General features: G+C 36.9%; 1 protein-coding gene across 1 annotated transcript; it reads right to left on the bottom strand.

Annotated features, from left to right (window-relative positions):
- Positions 1-686: 686 nt before the first annotated feature.
- On the bottom strand, positions 687-1631 carry LOC140516985 (olfactory receptor 5D13-like). The gene has a single exon (XM_072627838.1). It carries the CDS (start codon positions 1629-1631, stop codon positions 687-689), a length of 945 nt encoding a protein of 314 aa, XP_072483939.1.
- Between the last annotated feature and the right edge of the window lie 17668 nt (positions 1632-19299).

Raw genomic sequence — 19299 nt, 5'->3', positions numbered from 1 at the left:
TAATCAATTGTAAAAATGAATTGAAAAGCAATTCCTACGAGTAGCTCATGTTGAAAGAGAGGAGAGTCAGGAAAGTTTTTCTCCACACTACAAATGAATCAATAAACAACACTTACTATTTCTTGACTATGTTAGAAGGACTGTACTAAGCACATTGTAGGACTAAATTTGGTTTTGTAAGAATTCTATTATACCACCGAGTTGCTCCAGGTGTGGGTAACTCTTATTCTCTTTCAACAGTGAATATGGTCAGTAATCAAGGTGTTTGTTTCTGGCAGGCCTCCAAAAGTCACCTGCACATCCTATAAGCTCCTAGGTGAGATGATTGTTCCATTTTTTTTCTCTGAAATAATGGAAATGTGAACATTGAAAAAGAAAAAAAATGAGCATTCACACGTTTAGAATAATTAGACTTATGTTTACAGTATCATCAAGGAGTTTTAATGAAAGATTCGGAGGCTGATGCTACTCATGGAGTATACTATATTTTTCTGTCAGTTAGATTTTGCATTTAAAACATAGTCCTTTCATTTGCCTTAGAATTATCTAATTACCTTTCATATGATTGTAGAAACTGAAGGTGTGACTACAAGAGAAGTAACTGAGTAGAACTCAGAGAATTAATTAAAAATAACCACAGATTTCATCAAAATAGTTTATCCAGTCTTGATAGAATTGATATAATCTTATTGAGAAATGATTTTGAGATCCATAATTTTCCTGAAAGTTTCCTTCACATCATTGTTCCTTAGACTGTAAATGAAAGGATTTGCCATAGGAATCACAACAGTATGAAAAACAGATCCCACTTTGAGTATAAGCAATGAGTTTTTGGAATTGGGGATACAATAGAGGAAGAAAATGGACCCGTAGAAGATGGTAACAGCCATTAAGTGGGAGGTACAAGTGGAGAAAGCTTTATTTCTTCCACTGGCTGAATGCATTTTGAGGATAGTGGCAAAAATAAAAAGATAAGACGTAAGGATAATGATGAGGGTGCAAAATGCATTGAGATTTACAACAATAAAAAGTATTATTTCACTAAAGTGTTTATCAGAGCAGGAAGGAGAAAGGAAAAGATTATATTCACATACAAATTTATCAATGATTTTGGTCTCACAAAAGGAGAGTATAAGAATTGAGTAGATGAGTGTAGTAGATGGAATTACGCCCCAAGTGTATGCCACAGTCACTAGCAGGGCACAGCGTTGTGGGGTCATGTAAATTGTATACAGCAAGGGATAACATATAGCAACAAAGCGGTCATAGGCCATCACTGCCAACATGACCATCTCTGTCATCACGAAGGTGACAGCAAAGGAAAACTGTGTGATGCAAATATTGATGGAGATGCTTCTGTCTTCTACAACTAAGTTTTCTAGTAGTTTGTGTGTAATTGTGGTGGAGTAACAGAAATCCACAACGGACAAGTGTTTGAGGAAAAAGTACATGGGGGTGTCGAGTTTCCGATTGATCATGATGACCATAATCATGCCCACATTCCCCGCCACATTGACTACATAGAGAGAGAGGAACAGTAGAAAGAGGGTTACCTGGAGCTCTGGGTACTCAGAGAATCCTAAACGGATGAACATGACAGTGGTACTCTGATTCTTGTCAGGGCTCACCATCACTCCTGTTGCAGAGAATTAGAGATCTATCAGGGAATCCAAACATACATGAAATTGAGGAACAGAGGATAAGGGGTGGGGTTTTAATTAGAAATTATCATTGTTACATTTATTAGAGAGTTAAAATTGGATTAGTTTCCAAATTAACTCTTTCTGTCAAGTCCTATACACTTAGATTAAGAAAAAATCGTGGAATACGAAAGAAAACAAAGAAAGAGTGCGATAGAGAATGGTCTGAACATATGGATGGCTACACATTCACACCATTTCGTATAATCTGTGTTTTAACAAATGTCCATTCCAGAAAATGTAGCCCATTCAGAATCCTTACGTGAAGGAGAATCCACTAACTCCTAACTCATTTCTTCAAATGCACATATATATATACACACACACACACACACACACACATATACATATACATATGTATATGTACATACATACATACATATATATATACATGCAAGTGTATTTGTAAGTGTATGTATATAAATTACAAAATGGAGGTAATGTGTCCATTAACACAAAAAGTCCCATTAGCATTAGTAAACTATAGAGGCAGTCAACTGAGGGAGTGCTAAATGTGAAGTCAGGAAAACCTGAGTTCAAATGCAGTTTCTCAGACGGACTTGCTCTGTGACCCTGAAAATTTTATTTAACCTCAATTTGTCTCCGTTTCCTTGTTTTTGAAATAAGGAAAACGGTAGTACATAATTCCTAGGGTGGTTGTAAATAACAAAAGGGTAATTTTTCTACAGTGCTTAAGACAATACCTGACACATAGTCAGAGCTATATTAATGTTAGTTCTTATTTGATTAAATGGTTTAAATCCTAATTGCGTTTCTTAATGCCTATGTGATCTTCGGTTAATCAGGCTACTTGGCCTGAGTTTTATAACAAGAAAATGAATAATAATAACTAACATTTATATGGCATTTAATATGTGATAGTTATTTTGCTAAGTGCTTTACAAAGGCTACCTTAATGCTCCCCAAATAATCTGGAGAGATATGTACTACTATTTTCTTAATTCCGGCAGTTTGGGAAACTGATACAAAGAAAGGTAAAAATGATTGTCAGTGTTACACAGTTAATAAATGTCTGATGTCGGATTTGAACTCAAGCTTCCCTAACTCCAGGCTCAGATTTCTATGCACTTTACTGTAGAAGATGAAGTTTGCATAGAAAATATTTAGATTCATTTTCCGGGTATATAACTGTATATCCAATTTTTAAAATCACTTCAAAATCTACACACTAAAATCTTCTGGCTCTTTCCACTCTATGTAAGTAGGATTAAAAGAATACCTAGATAAACAGGGAAATCCCCTATTCGTTGTATCCTAGATGCAACCACCTGAAGTTGTTAATTTATTGTGGCTCTAATGAAAGAAAGTCATGGATTTTTTAAAGTCGTGATGCATCATCTTTTATGCCAGGAAGTGCTTACACCAATCCCTTTAGAGAATACCACTGCAGTGATTATTTTCCAAGGAGTAAACTGCAGTTGAAAAAATAAAATGAAAAATATAAACACACAAATGATAAACAGAGAGATGGTAGGGAGAGAAAGAGAGACAGAGAGAGACAGAGACACCCTCACAGAGACAGAGGACAGAGACAGAGAGAAATAGAGAGAACACAAGATAGATCAAAGGTGGCAGAAGGCTAGTTTCCTGAGAGTTTTTAGTCATGACTGGCCCCTGTGGATTAGAAAATGGATCAAGAAGAAAGAATGGGAGTTAACATTTCAATTTGGATTTCTCTTCGATGGGTGCCCAAGAACAATGGATGTGAGACAATGTGCTACCTGAAAACTAAAGATTCCAACTGTGATAAAAACGGATGCATGGCTTATTCCAATGTCATATTTCATGAAGGAATAGCATGGTTCAATTTTCCAGCCCAGGTACCACTACTTCAAAATATTTGCACATGTAGATTTCATCCCTTTTACCTCTCCCTTCCTTCTTTAAAGATGAAAATTCCACCTTGTTCCACTTCGGCATCCTTTTCTATCCCGATCCAAACTTTAGGCCCTGAAAATAGAGTTTCTTAATCACAAATTTTTCTGCTATAAAACTGTGACCAATAGTTGTCACCTCATAATTTGTAATGAATGGACGTTTTCCTATTTTTCAAATACTTGTGTGATCTTCTGACTTGCAGGACAAAAAATATCTCTCTTACCTATCACAATCTATATGTCATTTTGCCCTTTTAAATGGTATTACCAAAGCCTCACATGAATGATCAGCCAATATATTGACGTGGGAAGAAAAATTCCTCTTTGCATTCTAAGAGATGCATATAATATACAATAAGTGAGTTACCTGAAGCTTTCAGTCATTTTTCAGTGATGCCCTACTGTTCTTGTTTCTCTTTCTTGGCAAAGATATTGTTGTTTCTGTTTGTCTTTCCTTCTTGAAGAGGACCATTATATCAAGGAGTTGATGCCATGACATGCAAGTGAACCAGATGTTAGTAAGAGAGAGCTGTGAACAGTGACCAGCCTCATTTTCTTCTTTTGAGCCAGATGTGTCTGGTGGCCAGATAGGACAATCAGGATCACGAGAGATTGAGGACAGATCAGGACAAATAGAGATCACCCAGGAAGTTGGAGGAGGTACTAGAGTTGTCTAATATGTCATTCTCCAGTTCGTTTTACAGATGAAGAACTAAATCAAATTGGGTTAAGTGACTTGTCCAGGGTCACACAGCTAGTAAGTGTCTAAGACTGGATTTGAACTCATACCTTCCGAAGTCTATGCCAATGCTCTTACCCACTGCACCACCTTACTGCCTCATGTTTTTCAGTTATTTTTTCAATTTTATTGCCTGAGACACAATGTGGCTAAATGACGTGTTCTTTCACAAATAACACACCGAAAGCACTGGAGACATTTTAGACTCTGGCCTCTAACAGTTTCACACTGGATCTGGTCAAACAGGAAGGACAGGAACACAACTTTAGAAGAATTAGTAATTTTACTGGATTCTAATTTATTTTTCTCAAAAGGCTTGTCAAAAAGGGGAGCACCAACTGCTGTAGCATTACCTAATCATCCTTCCCATATGGACCAACAAGAAGAGGGAGGGGAAACTATCTCTATGTCTAGATGGCATCTATAGAGACAAGTACAGCAACCCAGCTTGTCCAATCCCCCAAATCTCTATGGATGGACATTTAAGGCAAGTATATGCATTATTGTATGCAATACCCAAATCCCAAATTTGTCCCCTACCCCGGGTGACAAGTGCCCACTTCTTTTATAGGAGAAAAGAAAAATAAAGAATCTTACCAACATTAACCTCACAGGTTAATTTTAGCAATACACTCATTCAGGACAAGCACAGTAAATATTCCATTATGTCCTCCCTTATTTCACTGTACAGAATCAGTAGGACTGTCTATGTCACTATGATTCTAGGAATTGCAGTCTAGGGTACTTGAAGCTATTCAAGGAAATTAGGCATTTCCATCGCCGTGAATCCTGAGAAACTAAACCTTAAAATTATACTAAACTCTAAAAAAGAAAACAAAGTTCTTCTTCTACACACTTGTCCAAATGAATCATTCTCTCTTAAGGTCTTCACAGAGAGCTAGAAAAGAAAGATCTCCTTCACTCATTCTTTTCACTGTACCACATCATTTTCCCCGGATTTATTATGTATATATGTATGTATGTATGTATGTATGTATGTATGTATGTATGTATGTATGTATATAATGTGTATGTGTATATGTGTGTATACACATGCAAGCAGTATGGTTAAGAAATAACCAATCAAATATACAGGGGTGAGTAGCCCAGTGCTCGATGCCCTAAAAAATCTGTCTCCGTATCTATTTATCTTCCTAGACCTTTAACTACTTTTGCAACCTCACCCATACCTTCTGCATTTCTGGTGTCTTCAATCTATTTGTAGGTTCAGTGGTCTTATGGCTATAGGTTTGATATTTATCACAATAGACTTAGGATTTGAAAAATTATCAGTCATCTAGTTCTTCCTCTCATTTTATAGGAGACTAATGCAGAACGATGTTCAATGATTTGTGCAAGATCGCCTAGGTACTAAAGAGAAGAGTTATTATTCTGACAGAGTTCCTCTGTGTCCATAACTGATCATCTTTTCATTTTGCTGGCTCTCATCTTCAAAACCAATAAATTTCCAGTCAGGACGAATTCTGTTTGAAATCATGGTGAAAACCAAATAGACTATTGGAGTACTTAGTTGGTTATTCAAGTTCTTCCACAAACTGCCTCTGCAGAGCTCTGACCGTCCTGCCCAATTGTATATAGCTAGCATCTGTTTCAACCCAAGCGTATAACCTTTATACCATAAATACAACGCATATTCTTGGCGCCAAACCATACCTCTTGCTTCAGTGACCTTTTTCTGCTTTTCTAATTGTACAAGTGGTCTATTTTCCTTAAGTACTGAGCAAATCTTTCCTAATTTTCAAAATATTGCTTTACTATCTTCTGTCCATTGAACACCTCTGTCCATCTCTCCTCTCAAAGCTGTAAGACATTTTTTTTTGGTAGAACACAGTAGGTACTTACTTTTGTTTATACTAATAGTATGGACATTTCGTAGAAATATCCACTGCCCTGACATGGGATGTGAGTTCTATGATGACAGGAAATGCATTTTTATAGTTTTAGGCTATTTGCCTGTTGAAATAAGATACACTAAAAAGGAGGAAAAAGAGGAATGTCTTTGGAATCTTCAGGCAACCAGACAAATGAATCAGTCTGTTTGACTTTTAATAGGTTTTAATTGTTCAGAAAATCTGCCTGACATAAAACCTAAATTTCCTTGTTTGTAAGTTCCACCCCAATAATACTGATTCTCTACTTGTCTGTTGAAGACAGTCATCATTGTTCTCTTCCCATCCGTGTCTCATTTCAGTATTTATTTTATCCCTTATACTTGTCCATTCTGATGTCATTGCAATCTTTGAATGTGTTAATGTGTCTCCATCAAATCTTCCCCTTAACGTCAAAGATTTAAGTAGATGGTAAACTTGTTTTTATTTAGATTTTGTGGTTGTATATTACTCTGCAAATCCTTATGAAGAGAACTCTAAAATAATTTTCAGAGTGTGATCTCAATAATGATAACTGAATGTCAAAGAATAACATTGCTGTGCTTTTTATTAAATGATAAATTTTTATTCTCAGTGTGGATCTTTGCTTATAGATGCAAACCACCTCCATCATTATGCTTTCAGACATCTTTTGCAATTCTTACCTTCAGATTATTGTTTATTAATAGAGAGTTTAACTCACTCCCCTCCTCGTCTCATTTTCACTTAACTAGGATGTTTCTCGGGCATAATGTGAACCAAGATTTTCCTATTCCTAATCTAGCATTACATAGACCCTACTATGATTCCTTTCTTCTACTCTTTACTAATTTCAGTATGACATTTTCCTTTTCTTTATGCCAGATGCAGAACTTACTTCATCTCCAAACAAATTTCCTACTGGAAGCCAGAGTGGTTGCCAGATTTCTCTGCTCTTTATTCTCTGAACATAATATATGCATTTCTGCCTTTGGACACACCATTTTCCCCAAAGTGCGATGACTTCTCTCCTTATCCCTACTAAATTTAGTCTAGCCTTTCAGGCATAGCTTACTCATGTCGCTGACAGTCCTACTTTCCTCATTCATAGGTAATCTTCATTCTTCTCAATTTCATCAACCTGAAGTGAAATTGCCAGTGGACTTTTAACATAAGCTACATGGTATTGCTATTCTTCTTTGTATGCACCTCTCTCAAATTTCCACATATATCAAAAACCATAAGGGAAGCAATATTAGACACCCCCTAATATTTCTGGATATTTGGTTTCCTGGAAAAAATGGTGAACAGGAAGTTAAGGAGGAGGAGGATTATCTCAGAGACGCCCTCCCACTCCCCATTTTTGAACAGTTACTTTTTGATTTATCGTTTAGGGAACTTAAGACAGGAATATTCTAGTTTCCAATGGATGGACCAAGAACAAAGAGTGCATAGGAAGAAATTATCAGACATGCCTACTCACCAGAACATAAATTGTCCTGGACATTTCATTTCCTCAATTCGTAGTACAGATGCTTTATCATGTGGTAAAGGAATTTCATGATTGCCTACTTTTCCTACCCCTGCATTATTATAAAACTAAGAATTAATCTACTGGTATACGTTATTGACAGAAAATCTGTGGTTCACTCCAATTTAAAACAAAGCTCAGAGATGCCTTTGTACTTTCTCCTTTGTACTCTATTTGAAACCTAAGAATGTTCTGTGAACAATCTTAATTTGCCTCCAAGACCTTTGGGACCCATATCCTAGAGACATTCTATTGACCACACATACATGATCTCAAAAGAAATATTACAAAAAATGTCTCCATATCACTTTCAGTGAAGGGAATTTTAGAAATATCGAAGTGGTTTTGCAGTTAGAATTATTTCCACCCTCACAAATATTAACACAGACTCAGGCAAAGATTATTCAACATACAATGAGAAGTAAGTTATCACATATATCAATGATTTACTCTCAAGGGAGTTTGAATAAGGCTTGGCCAGTCTTACCTTAAAAACTACTTATTGAGAGAACTTAATAAATACTTCTTTACTTCACCTTTCCCAGGACAGTGAAAACACAGTAAAGAACTGGGCTTTAAGATGCAGAATGTCTCCCTCCCTCAACCTCCTGGCACAGGTAGTCTATACTTAGTATGATCCCACTTGGTGATCAAGAGACCTTCAGGCAAGAATCTCTGCTGTCGAGATGCTGCTACTATTATCACTGACACTACTATTCCTGAGTTCGTAATGTTATCCCCACCAGTAGACACACTTTTCACTAGGAATGTCTCTGAAACTTCATTTCCTAGATGTATAAGGCCTCTGGTGTCAGGCCACTTTTTTGAATAGAAAAAATTTCCTTCCTCTTTTATCCCAACCCTCAATAATATAATAATCAGGTTTGTGAAGACGGAGACATTTGTAGTCAGTCTATCAGGCAATAAACATTTAATATGTATTTACAATATTCCACGCACTGCACTTAATGTTAGGGATGTATTGAGGAACTCAATTGTAATGGAGGATCCAATAGGAAAATAATAAGGTACATATCCAGTCTGTAAAGGGATGTCTGGATCTCCTAAGTTTTATAAAGCTCTACTAAATTCTACTAAGTATTTTGCTAACAAGTTTAAGCAGCATTTTCTAGTAAATATCCAGAAGCAACTTGGAACCTGGAAAGTTGATTTTCTAGAAGATATACCTTTCCAGAACTACTGTAGAAACAAGACATTTCCAGGTACTTTTGGTTAACAACTGACACTCCAGGAAAGTGATCAAGATATTGATTCAGGGATACATGTCTCCGGGTTTCAGTCAACAAAACCGGTAATCTGTGAACAGTGGTCATAAATAGACCACTTTGAAACAGAATTTCCTGGAGAAAATGTCTCCCAAAAGCAGACAACTTCGTGAATAAGATAGCCAAACTCAAGATGACAGAATGAGAAATCTGTTTTTGAAGTAGTCGTTAAGTGAATGTTGTTTATGTGTGTTTAACTCAACCTTTCTAATTACCCAGCACTTGGATGCTCAGAGTTCACTGATCTGGTTTGTTTTTCAGTGATGCCCACACTCTGAGCACAGTGAACAAACAGTGTGTGTGTGTTTTGTCCACCTCGGTCTCACTGATTGTGTGATTGCAGCAACTAATCAACAGATATCTCCATTGTTGGAGCAGTGGTTGGAAGGCAAGAACCATGTTCTTATGTGGCACAAAAGCTTAACAAAATTAGTTAATTGATTATTGTATTTTTACTAATACAGCAAAACAAGTCACCAAAGAAAAAAATATCAAGAAGGAAATTTTAAAAAATAAATAAAGGAGGGAGATCATGAATAAACCTGTAATTTTTAATCTCCATTTTGGAAGAAGCAGTATTCTGGGCATTTGTACAGAAACCATTTTCACTATGAGAGAATTCATAAAACAATAAAAATTGTAATCTCATCAAGTAATTGAAAAGATACACATGTGTACAATATGTTAAGGATGTATGTAAATAAAATCAGTACAAGTTATCTATATGCATGGATATTTGGGAGGAAGAGCATCAGATTTGGAGGGATAAGGAGAGGCTTGCCCCTAATTTTTATGGGAAATGTTCCAAATTATGTCATGTGTGAAAAAAATGATGTCCTCTTGGAGTATTAAACCATGTTTTGAAAGAAACGAATCCAATGTGAATGATGCAGTGTGAATACAAGAAAAAACTGTGGCACAAATTCTGTGTATTTTAGACTCTGACAAAAATAAAAATACAGAAAAAACCCAACCATCTTTATCAGTTTATTTCTGTGAGTGTCCCTGTGCATGTCCAAGCATGCTATTTTGTGCGTGTTTGCGTGTCTTTGTGTGTGTTTCTTTGTGTCCCAATCTCTTCTGTTAATTTCATTGCTGTTATTTTGGCTTTATATTGCCTAGCGTATTGGGTAGCCAGTATGCATCTTAAAAATTGAATTTCTTTCCCCACTTGTCTTCTTTTGATATGTTCTATACTTGTCTGGAACGAATGATTAAGTATGCATTGCTCTATATCACTGATATTTTATTATTTGTACCTTTATTTATCCTAATTTATCTGGGCAGCTACATGGTGAAGTGGATAGACCTGGAGTTTAGAGTCACTAGGACTTCAGTCCAAATGTGACCTCAGATAATCTCTAGCTGTGTGACTCTAGGCAAGTCACTTAATCTTGTTTGCCTGGATTCTCCTATCCTTAAAATATGTATAAATTCATCTAGGTCTGGAGAATTTTTTCCTAGGGATTTCGCTGATGACTTGTTCAATTTCTTTGTCTGAGATGGGATTATTTATGTATTTTATTTATTCTTCTGGTACTCTAGGCAATTTACATTTTTTGTAAATATTCATCCATTTCACCAAGAATATAAATTTTATTGGTATACATTTGGGTAAATTAATTTCTAATTATTATTTTAAATTCCTCCTTGTTGGAGGTGAGTTCCCCTTTTTCATTTTTGATATTGGTAGTTTGGTTTTCTTTTTTCTTTTTAAAATCAAATTGGCCAAATGCTTATCAATTTTATTGTTTTTCCTATAAAAGCAATTCTTACTTTTATTTATTAGTTCAATAGTTTTCTTAATTTCAATTTTTTAATCTCTCCTTTAGTTTTCAGTATTTCTGATTTTGTATTTACTTGGAGATTTTCAATTTGTCTTTTTTTCTAGATTTTTTAGTTACATGCCCAAATCATTAACCTCCTCTTTCTCTGCGTTATTAATGTAAACATTCAATGATCTAAAATTTCCCTTAAGAACTACTTTCACAGCGTTCCTTAATTTTTGGTAGGTTGTCCTATTATTGTAATTCTCTTGAAGTTTTTGATTGTTTCTATGTTTTGTTGTTCAACCCACTCATTTCTAGGATTATATTTTTTAGTTTGCAATTCATTTTTGGTCTATCTTTCCATGGCAGCTTATTACATAAAATAATTTATTGTAGCATGATCTGAAAAGGATGCATTGATTATCTCTGCCTTTATGCACTGGATTGTGAGAATCTTATGCCCTGGTACACGGTGAATTTTTCTGTATGTCCCATGAACAGTTGAGGAAGTGGTATAGTCTTTTCTATCCCCATTCAGTATTTTCCAGAGGTCGATCATATCTAACTTATCGAGAATTCTATTCACCTCTGTGACGTATATCTTGTTTATTTTGATGTTAGATTTATCAGGTTCATAGAGGGCACTGTTAAGGTCCCCCACTAGAGGAATTTTGCTGTCTGCTTCTTCCTGTAACTCGCTTAACTTCTCCTCTAAGAATTTGGATGGTATACCACTTGGTGCATATATGTTTAGTAATGATATTACTTCATGGACTACGGTGCCTTTTAGAAGGATATACATTCCTTCATTATCTCTTTTGATTAGATTTCTTTCTGCTTTTGCTTTACCTGAGATTAGGATGGCTACCCCTACTTTTTTACATCAGCTGAAGCAGAATATATTCTGCTCCAACCTTTTACCTTTATGTAGTGTGTATTTTGCCCTTTCAAATGTCTTTCTTGTAAATAACATATTGTAGGATTATGGTTTTTTAATCCTTTCTGCTATCAATCTCCATTTGGTGTGTGAGTTCCTCCTATTCACATTCACTGTGGTGATTATTATCTGTGTCTTTCTCTCCATCCTATCCCACTCTCGCTCGTGTACACTTTCATTTCCTCATTTTCACTTCCCCTCCTCAATAGAGTTTTACTTTTGGCCTCCCCTCCCCCAGTCTTCCCTCCCTTCTATCATGGCCATACCTTTTACTTACCCTTTCATTCACTATTTATTCCCTCCCTTTTTTTCTCCCTCCCTTTCCCCTCCTACTGCCTGTAGGACAAAATAGTTTTCTATACTTAACTGACTATGTTCTTCACTCCTTAAGCAAATCAAATGAGAGTAATGGTCAAGCAAAGTTCATCTCCCTTCCCTCTTTCTTTCTTTCTAACATAATATGTTTTTGTCCCTCTCCCTGTGATATACTTTAACTTGTTCTACCTCCTCCTTTTTTCTTCTTCCATTAGAATTATTCTCATCTTTTAATTGTGTTGTTATTATCATATTAGCTAATTTATACCTACACTCTCTATCTATGTATATCCCTTAAGTGTTATAACAAATATTCAGTTCTCAAGATTAACGAGAATCATCCTCCCATAAAGGGACGTAAACAGTTTTCCCATATTGAATAACAAGGTTTTTTCCCTTTACTTTTTTTACTCTTTTACTTTTTAGCTTCCCTTTAATTTTTACTTTTTTTACTCTTTTACTATTTAGCCTCCCTTGAATCTTCTATTTGGAAACTAAATTTTCCATTCAGCTCTGGTCTTTTAATCAGGAAGAACTGGAAATCCCTTATTTCACTGAATGTCCATCTCCTTTCCAGAAACATTATACTAAATTTTGTTAGGTAACTGATTTTTGGTTGTAGTCCAAGGTCCTGTGTCTTAAATAATATCATATCCCAATACCTCTGATCTTCTAATTTTGAAATTGCAAGGTTCTGTGGGATCCTGACTGTGATTTCTCCACATTTATATTGTTTCCCTTTGCCTGCTTGCAGTGCTTTATCCCTAACTTTATAGTTCTGGAATTCGGCAAATATATTCTTTCACGTTTTCAATTTGGGATCTCTTTCAAGAGATGACCAGTGGATTCTGACCGTGAGTATTTTGCCTTCTGGATCTAGGACCTCAGGGCAGTTTTTCTTGATGATTTCTTGGAACTTATTTTCCAGGTTCTTTTTCTCATCATGGTTTTCTTGTACACTAATAATTCTTAGATTTCCTCTACTGGGTCTGTTTTCCATGTCAATTATTTTACCAATGAGATATTGAATATTTTCTTGTTTTTTTCTCATTATGTAGATTCTGCTTGACTAAATCTTTTTTTTTATTTAACTTTTAACATTTATTTTCACAAAATTTTGGGTTACAAATTTTCTCCCCTTTTATCCTCTCCCCCCCCAAACCCAAGCATTCTAATTGCCCCTGTGACCAATCTGCTCTCTCTTCTATCCTCCCTCTCTGCCCTTGTCTCCGTCTTCTCTTTTGTCCTGTAGGGCCAGATAGCTTTTTTTACCCCTTAACCTGTATTTCTTATTTCCTAGTGGTAAAAACATTACAGTTGATCCTAACACTTTGGGTTCCAACTTTTTAGCTCCCTCCCTCTCCACCCCTTCCCTTTGGAAGACAAGCAATTCAATATAGGCCAAATCTGTGTAGTTTTGCAAATGATTTCCATACTAGTTGTGTTGTATAGGACTAACTATATTTCCCTCCATCTTATCCTGTCCCCCATTACTTCTGTTCTCTCTTTTGATCCTTTCCCTCCCCATGAGTGTCGACCTCGGATTGCATTCTCCTCCCCATGCTCTCCCCTCTATCCTCCCCCCCACCCTGCTTGTGCCCTTGTCCCCCACTCTCCTGTATTATGAGACAGGTTTTCCTATGAAAATGAGTGTGCATTTTATTCTTTCCTTTAGTGTAATGTGATGAGAGTAGACCTCATGTTTTTCTCTCGCCTCCCCTCTTTATCCCTCCACTAATAAGTCTTTTGCTTGCCTCTTTTATGAGAGATAATTTGCCCCATTCAATTTCTCCTTTTCTCCTCCCAATATTTCTCTCTCACTGTTTGATTTCATTTTTTTTTAAGATATGATCCCATCCTCTTCAATTCACTCTGTGCACTCTGTCTCTATGTATGTGTGCGTGTGTGCATGTGTGTGTGTGTACTCCCACCCAGTACCCAGATACTTAAATGTTTCAAGAGTTACAAATATTGTCTTTCCATGTAGGAATGTAAACAGTTCAACTTTAGTAAGTCCCTTATGACTTCTCTTTGCTGTTCACCTTTTCATGGTTCTCTTCATTCTTGTGTTTGAAAGTCAAATTTTCTTTTCAGCTCTGGTCTTTTCATCAAGAAAATTTGAAAATCCTCTATTTCATTGAAAGACCATTTTTTCTCCTGAAGTATTATACTCAGTTTTGCTGGGTAGGTGATTCTTGGTTTTAGTCCTAGTTCCTTTGACTTCTGGAATATGCTACTCCATTCCCTTCGATCCCTTAATGTAGAGGGTGCTAGATCTTGTGTTATCCTGATTGTATTTCCACAATACTTGAATTGTTTCTTTCTAGCTGCTTGCAATATTTCCTCTTTCACCTGGGAATTCTGGAATTTGGCCACAATGTTCCTAGGAGTTTCTCTTTTTGGATCTCTTTCATGCGGTGTTCTGTGGATTCCTTGAATATTTATTTTGCCCTCTGGTTCTAGAATCTCAGGGCAGTTTTCCTTGATGATTTAATGGCAGATGATGTCTAGGCTCTTCTTTTGATCATGGTTTTCAGGTAGTCCCAGAATTTTTACATTGTCTCTCCTGAATCTATTTTCCAGGTCAGTTGTTTTTCCAATAAGATATTTCACATTATCTTCCATTTTTCCAATCTTCTCGCTGTGTTCTGTGATATCTATCTTTCTCACAAAGTCCTTAGCGTTCATCTGTGCCATTCTAGTTTTGAAAGAACTATTTTCTTCAGTGAGCTTTTCAATCTCCTTTTCCATTTGGCTAATTCTGCTTTTGAAAGCATTCTTCTCCTCATTGGCTTTTTGAACCTCTTTTGCCAATTGAGTTAAGCTAGTTTTCAAGGTGTTAATTTCTTCAACATTTTTTTGGTTCTCCTTTAGCAGGGAGCTGATCTGCTTTTCATGCTTCTCTTTAATCCCTCTAATTTCTCTTCCCAGTTTTTCCTCCACCTCTCTAACTTGATTTTCAAAATTCTTTTTGAGCTCTTTCATGGCCTGAGCCCATTGGGTGGGCTGGGACACAGAATCCTTGATTTCTGTGTCTTTGCCCGATGGTAAGCATTATTCTTCCTCATCAGAAAGGAAGGGAGGAAATGTCTGTTCTCCCAGAAAGTAGCCATCACTAGTTTTATTTCTTTTCCCTTCTCTGGGCATTCTCTCCAGCCAGTGACTTGACCTCTGAATATTCTCCTCACACCCACCTCGCCTCCTGGTTCTCTCAGCCAGCGTTTGGGGACTGGGATTCAAACGCTGCTTCCCGCCTTAGGGCTTTTGGCAGGGGCAGGGCTGCTATTCAGTGTGAGAATTAAGTTCAGATGGTCAGGTCGGGGCAGGGCCGCCTCTCAGGCTCAGTTCCCTCAGGGGGTTTATGTACAGACCTTCCACAATGGATCCAGGCTCCCGCCCGCTTGGGGAGCCCCTGTCTGCAGCCGCCTCTCAGCTTCTATCTCCCGGGGGGGCCCGAACCATGGGGGCACCCCACTCCCCTCTCGACCCGCCAAAGAGACTCTCTCACCGACCCCCGTCACCTGTGGGTGGAGGGGCTTGAGCCGCTGCTGGAGATCCCGTCCCTGAAGCCTGCTTGGATCTGTACCTCTCGGAGCCACGGCCGCCGCAGGTCTGGGCTGAGCTCTGCGTCTGCAGCGCGATGGACCTTTCTCGAGAAGTGTGCAGGTCCCTCTGTGGGTGGAAGGACCCGCGTGGCCGCTGGAGATCCCGTCCCCGTAGTCCGCTCGGATCTTTTCCTCACGGTGTCGTGGCCGCTGCAGGGCTGCCCTCTGCTCCCAGTCCCGCCGCCCAGTCCGCAGAGCAAAGGACCCCCCGCGAGAGGTTTGCAGGTCTCTCCGGAACAGAAATCTCCCTCGCTCCAATATTCCGTGGCCTCTGGGTGCAGAATTCACCGTGAGTTGGCCCCTCTAGCCGTTCTGTGGGTTGTGGGTTAGGAGCTATGTGTATGTGCGTCTTTCTACTCCGCCATCTTGGCTCCGCCCCTCCTGTTTGACTAAATCTTGATGTCTCTTAGAGTCATTAGAATCTACTTGACCAATTCTAATTGTTTTAAAAACAGTTTTCTTTAGTTACATTTTGTACCTCATTTTCCATGTGTCCAAATTGCTCCCTTTAAGGAGTTATTTTCTTTTTTCTTTCATTATGTTATTTGTATTCAGTGTTCTACAGTCACTCCAATATAATTTAGATTTTTTTCCCTCTACCTTTCCCTCCTTCCCCACTGTTTCCCCCCTCCCTCCCCGAGAGAGCATACAATTTTAAATCGGTTCTACACACACTTTACTACTAAATATATTTTTCACCTCAGTAAGGTTACATAGAAATAATGGGAGAAATAATAAAACCAACCAAAACATAATACAAAAGAAAATGATCTGCTACATTCTACGATTGAATTCCAGAGTTCATTCTCTGGATGTGGAAGGCATTTTGACTTAAGAGACCATTGGGAATCTTTTAAGTCCTTGAATTGCAATGAAGTTCTAAGTCTACCAGAAAAAGTCCTCCCACACGTTTGTTGCTGCTGTGCAGAAAGTTCTCCTGGTTCTTCTCCTTTCACTCAGCATGAGTTGAAAAAAGTCTTTCCATGCCTCTCTGAAGTCTTCCTGTTCATCATTTCTCTATTCCATTACATTCATATACCACAATTTATTCAGCCATTCCCTAGTTGATGGGCATCCCCTTGAATTCCATTTTTTGGCAACCACAAAGAGTGCTATTCTAAATATTTTTGTACATATGGGACCCTGTCCTATTTTTATGATCTCTTGGGGATATAGTCCAAGCAGCAGTATTTCTGAGTCAAAGGGTAAGCACATTTTTGTAGCCCTTTCGGCATAGTTCCAAATTTCTCTACAGAATGGCTGGATCAGCTCACAGCACCACCAAAAATGAATTAGAGTTCCAACTGTCACAAATCTTCTCCAACATTTATCATCATCCTGTTTTGTCACATCTAATAGGTGTGATGTGGTACCTCAGACTTGTTTTGCATTTCTATAATCAATAGTGATTTAGAGCATTTTTTCATATGACTATAGAGAGTTTTGATTTCATCCTCTGAAAACTTACTGTTCATTTGTTTTGACCATTTGTCAGTTGCGCAGTGACTTGTATTCTTCATTTCAATCAGTTCTCAATACATTTTAGAAATGACGCCTTTATCACAGACTCTAGTTGCAAAAATTCGTTCTCAGTTTTCTGCTTCCCTCCTGATCTTGGTTTCATTGTGTTTCTCTGTGTAAAAACTTCAATTTAATGTAAACAAAATTATGAATTTTACACTTCATAATGTTTTCTTTCTCTTGTTAAGTCAAAAATTCTTCTCCATCAGTCTGTGAAATACAGATAATTTGCTCCACTAATTTATTTATATTATCAGTCTTTATACCTAGGTCGTGTACCCATTTGGAATTTATTATTGTGTATGATATCAGGCATTGGTCTATGCCTAGTTTCTGCCATACCGTTATCCACTTTTCCCAGAAATTTTTGTCACATGGTGAGCTCTTATCACAGAAGATGAGGTCCATGAGTTTATCAAACAGTAGATTGCTATATTCATTGACTATTGTATATTGGGTACCTAAACTATTTCACTGGTCCACCCTTCTGTTTCTTAGCCAGTACCATTCTTTCTCTTCATTTTGTTGTTGATATGATCAATAATATTCATAATTATCCCAATGTTGAACCATCTCTGCATTCCTGGTATAATTCCTACCTGATTGTAATGTATTATTCTAGTGATTATTTGCTGTATTCTTTTTTCCTAAAATCGTATTTAAAATTTTTGCATCTATCTTCATCAGAGAAATTGGTCTATAATTTTCTTTCTCTGTATTGGCTTTTTCTGGTTTAGGTATCAAAATCACATGTATATCATAAAAAGAATTTGCGAGCATTCCTTCTCAAATTTTCCAATACATTCTATATAGTATTGGAATAAACTGTTCTTTAAATATTTGTTAGACTTCACTTGTGAATCCATCTGACTCTGGAGATTTTTTCCTAAAGAGAACATTGATAACTTATTCAAATTCTTTTTCTGACATGGGGTTATTTAAGCATTCAACTTCCTCTCCTGTTAGTGTGGGCCATTTGTATCTTTCAAAATAATCATTCATCTCATTTAGATTGTGGAATTTATGGGAGTACAGTCGGACAAAGTAATTTCTTATTATTGTTTTAGTTTTTTCCTCATTGGAGGGGAGTTCATCCTTTTCATTGTTGATATTGATAATTTGGTTTTCTTCTTTTTTAAAAAAACAAGTTGACCTAAATTTTACCAATTTTATTGGTTTTATCATAAAATTCACTCCTAGTTTTATTTATTAGTTGAATAGTTTTCTTAATTTCAATTTTGTTAACCTCCCCTGTGGTTTTCTCTACTTTTCATTTAGTATTTAGTTGGGAATTTTCCATTTGTTCTTTTTGGAGTTTTTTCAGCTACTTGTCCAATTTTTTTATTTTAATTAATTTTATTTATTTTCAGTGTTCTACAATCACTACCATATTACTTAGATTTCCCCCTCCCTCTTCTTACTTCCCTCCTCCCTCACCGAAATGGTATACAGTTTTATACAGGTTCTACGCATACATTCCTAATAAATAAATTTTCACTACAGTCAAGCTATGTAGAAGATTTAAAATGAATAGAAGAAATCATGTAAGAAACGAAAACGTAATACACACACATACATAATAAAGGATCTGCTACAATCTATGATTGAATTCCATATTTCTTTCTCTGGATGTGGAAGGCATTTTGCCTTAAAAGACCATTGGGAATTTTTTAAGTCCTTGCATTGCAATGAAGTTCCAAGTCAACTAGAAAAACAAACAAACAAACAAACTGTCCCACACTGCTTGCTGCTGTGCACAAAATTCTCCTGGTTCTGCTCCTTTCCCTCAGCATGAGATCATATAAGTCTTTCCAGGCCTCTCTGAGGACTTCCTGTTCATCATTTCTTATAGCACAATAGCATTCCATTACATTCATATGCCATAATTTATTCCGTCATTCATCAATTTATGGACATCCACATAATTTCCAGCTTTTGGCAACCACAGAGAGCGCTCCTACAACTAGTTTTGTACATCTGGGACCCTTTTCTATTTTTATGATCTCTTGGGGATATAGTCCTGGAAGAGATATTGCTGGATCAAAGGGTATGCATATTTTTGTGGCCTTTAGAGCATAGTTCCAAATCACTTTCCAGAATGGTTGGATGAACTCACAGCTCCATCAACAG

Source organism: Notamacropus eugenii (genome assembly GCF_028372415.1).
Source record: "Notamacropus eugenii isolate mMacEug1 chromosome Y unlocalized genomic scaffold, mMacEug1.pri_v2 SUPER_Y_unloc_2, whole genome shotgun sequence".
Taxonomy (NCBI): Eukaryota; Metazoa; Chordata; class Mammalia; order Diprotodontia; family Macropodidae; genus Notamacropus; species Notamacropus eugenii.
Note: the sequence above shows the minus strand (reverse complement) of the source record. Positions and strands in the feature narration are given on the sequence as shown.

What these genes read in the sequence shown, in the direction of transcription:
- LOC140516985 (XM_072627838.1), bottom strand. Translation starts at nt 1,631, where the DNA reads ATGGTGAGCCCTGACAAGAATCAGAGTACCACTGTCATGTTCATCCGT.